We start from the raw sequence: 4,687 nt of genomic DNA, 5'->3' as shown, positions 1-4,687 counted from the left end.
CCCAGGTAAGGGCCCTTTGTTTCTTTTGAAAAAAGTAGAGGTTAAAGGAGAATGCCCACTTTAAAAAAAAAAAAACCCTCAAACCACTCAAGCGGCCGATTGCAGGGTCAGGGCCTTCTTAGTGCTCAATTCTGAATCGACACCGAAATTATTTTCGTTTTGGGTTGACAGGAAGAAAAATGTAGGCCCTGCTCAAAAAGGTGACACTGAATCACTAGCATTAGATCTGTGACTACAGAAAGGAGCCATGGTCGCTATCAGCACCTTGAATTCCAGATCTCTGCTTAGCAAAAGAAAACAAATATACCCTGGGTGCCTGCCCGCCATTCTAAGCCAACAGGCATGGAAAGCTAGGTTTTCTGGGATGTTAACAGAAGCACACATATATTTTCTCACTGCATGAAATTAAACTGCACTACATACTCTTTACTTTCCCATTTGCACTGCAATGGTATCAATAAGAGTGTAGACTTGTTTTTAGTTTCTTAAAACCAGTTTTCACATAAAAATATGCATGTGCCTATATTTACACACATCTGTATTTACGTACAATAGTCAAAGTCTTAAAGGCTGGGGCTTATATCTTTGCCCGTCCCCTCCCCGCAACAACCCTAATAGAAAGGTTTTTCATTTTGCTTAAAAAAACAAAACAACAACAACAACAAAACAGAACCAAAAAGACTGTATAGCTCTTAACAGTTATGCTGGTGGATCAGTGAATGACACGACAGATTGGCGCATCAGGGCGGCTGGTCAGCCACGTAGGGAAGGGGGTTAGCTGCCTGGGGCTGAGTTTGCTGGTCCTGAAGGTTACAGTTTTGGTTAGAGAGAGGCCTGTCTAGCATTCGGTCTACCTCAAGATTTGAAAGTCGTGTCTAACCCTGGTGTCAGTTTATCACAAGTGCATTAAAAATATAGAGATCTATTAAGTTCCACATTTATATGCCATCAAATTGAAAAGGACCAGACAAACAGTGCAAAGGTCAAATAATCACTATTTTATATTGGGACAGTACATTTCATATTTCAACCAAAAGACAAAAATGCAGTTTAACTCAAAGGCACAACAATTAAAACACAGAAAATAATGGCATCTCTTAGATGCCTTATTTCTAAATTAAACAAACAAATACACAAGTTTTGTTCCCTCCCTCCCCTCCCCCAACGCAAGCCCACAAGCTTTTGCCAAAGTCTTGAGTTTTCGATGCTGTACAGGATCTAGCATCGTGGACTTGTGAGGCGCTTGAATGTAGCAATTAAAATGCTTGCGAGGTCTAGCGAATGGCATTCGAAAGGGACCTCAAAGTGCAGGTATATCTTTTTCAAACATGTTACAGGCTGAGCTGGCTCTTTGAACACTATCACTCTGCTTAAATTCAGGAAGCAGGCTTTAAAAATGCAAAAGGCATACAAGTTGTATTTCAGTGCAAATCTTCAGCTGGTAATTGGAAAAGATTCCCCCCCCCCAAAAAAAATCCTTTGTGTCACCTGCCCCTCCCCCCACCCAAAGCTGAAATGGAGAGAAAATCAGAACAAAACAAAAACAGAAGAATTACAGATGACTTTGGAATCATTTGGGAATCACTACTTCCAATTAAAAAATTTTAATACATTAAGAAATCAATAAAAAGAAAAAATAAACACAAAAGTAATCTTTGTTTCGACTGCTCTTCATGTCCAGAATGAGCTTCCGTGAGGAGTGCCTTTGAACTTTTAGTCGTGGGCAAGGAAGAGGCGCTGAGGAGGTGAGTCTGGGGCCGGGGAGACCACAGGCCAGCGGGGGGCACAGGCGCCGCCGCTACTGGTTCAGCCAGGGAGCCCTTAAGTTGCAGTGCGGCTGTGGATTTAGGAATGTTCTCATCACTTTGTGACACACGCTCTGTTTCAGCGTCACAGGTTTTACAAATGGTTCGAATTCATTGAAAAAGATTCACCAGAGGTTGAAAACATCGAGACCTCAAAACTATGAATGCAAAAGTATTAAGGGGAAATGAACCAATTTTGTAGATACCTACATACAAAGTTTCTAGAACATCTATAAAAGCACAGTCATAAGAATTTATTTTCCATTACATTAGTTTATATAAAATGAATAAATAGTATTTATAGATTTAATGTGTCTTATGTACATATACATGTGCTCTGTTTTAGCTTAAATAAAAATGCTACAAAGTGGGAGACCACTTAAGGGAGAAATCATAACCAAAAAGAAAAATCAGCCTTTAAAACTATTAACCCAAAAGCCTCCATAAAGAAGTTTCTGGGTGTGTCCAAAAATAATCAATAAGGAGAGGAATTGTAGTAACACTGTACCATCCCCTCCCGTTCACCTGCAACAGAGAGCAGAAATGTGGACTTTTCCTTTCACTGATGATGGACACTAGCTCAGCTAGTGCCAAAGCTCAGTTATTGCTGAAAGTTAAACAGGAAAATAGATTAGAATTGGACCAAATGTCACTTATTTGGGGAAGAAAACAAAAACAAAAAAAAAGAGGCATAATCAGTTTGTGTTAAGTGGGAAATGGAGATCTCATTTATCTCTGAGGTAGGAAAAAAAAATGTTCCAGAGACAAGGAGCATAACCGACTTGGAGGGGAAATGTGCCTTGGGAGAGCAGGACACAGCGCGGTCCCAAGGACAGCGCACAAAAACAGACTGTACCGTTCTGTTCGTGAGAACAAATGACGTTGGAACTTTTATAAGCTGTGCTACCCCAAAGACGTGCTCGCAAGGGGTCCGTTGGAGAGTGAGAAATACTGCGGCCATCCACACGCGGGTCGGGGACGTTGGCGCGGGACGTGTGTGAAGTGTGTGTTTTCTGGAGGTATTCCTGCCTGCTCACGGGCGGTGAGGGCCATGGTTAAGTGCTCTTAAATCCCACTTTCAAAGCTTACTTTGGAGTTCTGAGATCAGGATCTCAACTTTAAAAGTTTGTTTCCTTCAGTTTCCTAAGCACAAGACACATACGGACATTTCCGCTAGGCAAGTCACAGAGGAAGCCAGAAAACTTCAAGGAAGGTCTCGTAGACTACACGGGGACAGTAAATAAGAGGGGGAAATTGCCTAGATGTGAGTAAGTGCTTATCCCATCTAAGAATTCTTGGGTGTTTCAAAGTGATTGGAATGTACAGTCTGTCAGAGACGAATTTTTATGGAGCGAAAGTGAGAAGCTAGAGGATGCAATCAGAAACCCACAATCCTGGTCGGCGTCCCCCAACTTCTTAGAGGGACGAGTGGCATTCATCCACCCCAGACTGAGCAGTAAGGGGTCTGTGACGCCCTCAGGTGTCCAGGCTGCACTGACTGGCTCAGCGTGTGCCTACCCTACGCCAGCAGGCGCGGGGGCCCGCTCAACCCCATTCAAGTTGTGGATCGGGGATAAAAGAAAAAGAAAAAGAAAAAGAAACAAAAAAAAGAAACCCACACTCCTAAGCACTTCCTTGACAACTTTTGCACAGCTGCTTTTGGTGACGGTGGAACACGGAAGCTGACGTGCGAGGGAAATGTGGGCAGGTCCGATACGCTACCTAATCGGAGCCGACGGGCAGGACCATCTGGGCGGCAGCCGAAGCGACCACGCTCTCCTAGAGCCCAAGACACGTCTTGTGACCGTCCTGGAGCTTTCTTCTCTTGATGCTGGAGCTGGAGTAGCCCTCGTCACTGCCCAGGCTCTGCATGCTTCCCCGCTCGTCCGAGTCGCTCACGCTGCTGCTGCTCCAGTCCAGGTCGCCCGTGAGATCGTCTGTGCTTTCGACGTCCACGTCGATCTCTTCTGTGGGGAGGACGAGACAGAGCGTGGTGAAGGCCTGCTTCGGAAGGGCCAAGCGTCTCGGCCGGGCCCCTCCTTGGCCGCGGTGCCTAACAGCTGCAGGAGAGGGCGCCTGTCCCCGCAGGCCACGGCCCTCGGCTCCGCCTCTGGCAGGCGGCTGGGGAGGGGCCTGAGGATGCGGGCTGGTGGGGGTGGGGGGAGGGGGGCTCACCCCTGTCGGAGTCGGAGCGCTCCGAGGAGACCGTGGAACCGGTGCTGTCCGTCCGTATCCTCTCGATGCCCAGCTGCTCCAGCTGCCTCTTCAGGTGTCGCTGCTCTCGCTGAAGCTGGTCTATCTGGTGAATGGCTTTTCTGTCACAGTCTTCAAGTTTCTGCAGGTCAAAGGGGTAGTTGTTGAAGGGCACAGGCAGATTTCAAAATTGGTAATGACCCTGCACCTCCCTGCCTTGCGGGGAAATACGGCAGTTTTCCTCAGAAGCCATTTGCTGTGTCCCTTGTCAAGCTTCTCACAGGGACGGGAAGCTTCCTGGCCGGTGACTTCTGTCTACATCTAACTTCTTCAGCATCGACAACACTTTGGAACCTGCACTGTCGCATGGCTTCCGGGGTGAGCTGACACTCTAGCGTCCAGCACCCCTCAACTGTGATAGTGGAAAGACTGTGGCAGGAACACCCAACCTGGTCTCCCTCGTCTGTGGTGACGCCCCAAACACCTACTCCGTGAGCTAGAGCACTGCGTGTGATGGGCGCTTAAGAAACAGACTTTCCGAGGGCTTCCCTGGTGGCGCAGTGGTTGCGCGTCCGCCTGCCGATGCAGGGGAACTGGGTTCGCGCCCCGGTCTGGGAGGATCCCGCATGCCGCAGAGCGGCTGGGCCCGTGAGCCATGGCCGCTGAGCCTGCGCGTCCGGAGCCTGTGC

General features: G+C 47.6%; 1 protein-coding gene across 3 annotated transcripts in view; it reads right to left on the bottom strand.

The window, feature by feature from the left end:
- Positions 1-6: 6 nt before the first annotated feature.
- MXD1 (MAX dimerization protein 1) overlaps positions 7-4,687 on the bottom strand; it is a 26,357-nt gene continuing 21,676 nt past the window's right edge. The window contains exons 5-7 of one of the 3 annotated variants that reach the window (XR_008618914.1): positions 3,981-4,140; positions 3,528-3,772; positions 7-2,412 (exon numbers count right to left, since the gene is read on the bottom strand). Coding sequence is in view for 1 of the 3 variants with exons in the window: in XM_007113454.4 (XP_007113516.1) it covers positions 3,585-3,772; positions 3,981-4,140 (348 nt within the window). In the remaining 2 variants the exon portion in view is untranslated. Of the gene's footprint in view, positions 3,773-3,980; positions 4,141-4,687 lie in introns of all 3 variants that reach the window. The other 2 variants (XR_003682341.2, XM_007113454.4) reach the window with 2 other exon arrangements.

The sequence above is a fragment of the Physeter macrocephalus genome, chromosome 12, assembly GCF_002837175.3.
Source record: "Physeter macrocephalus isolate SW-GA chromosome 12, ASM283717v5, whole genome shotgun sequence".
In the NCBI taxonomy this organism is placed as follows: Eukaryota; Metazoa; Chordata; class Mammalia; order Artiodactyla; family Physeteridae; genus Physeter; species Physeter macrocephalus.
Note: the sequence above shows the minus strand (reverse complement) of the source record. Positions and strands in the feature narration are given on the sequence as shown.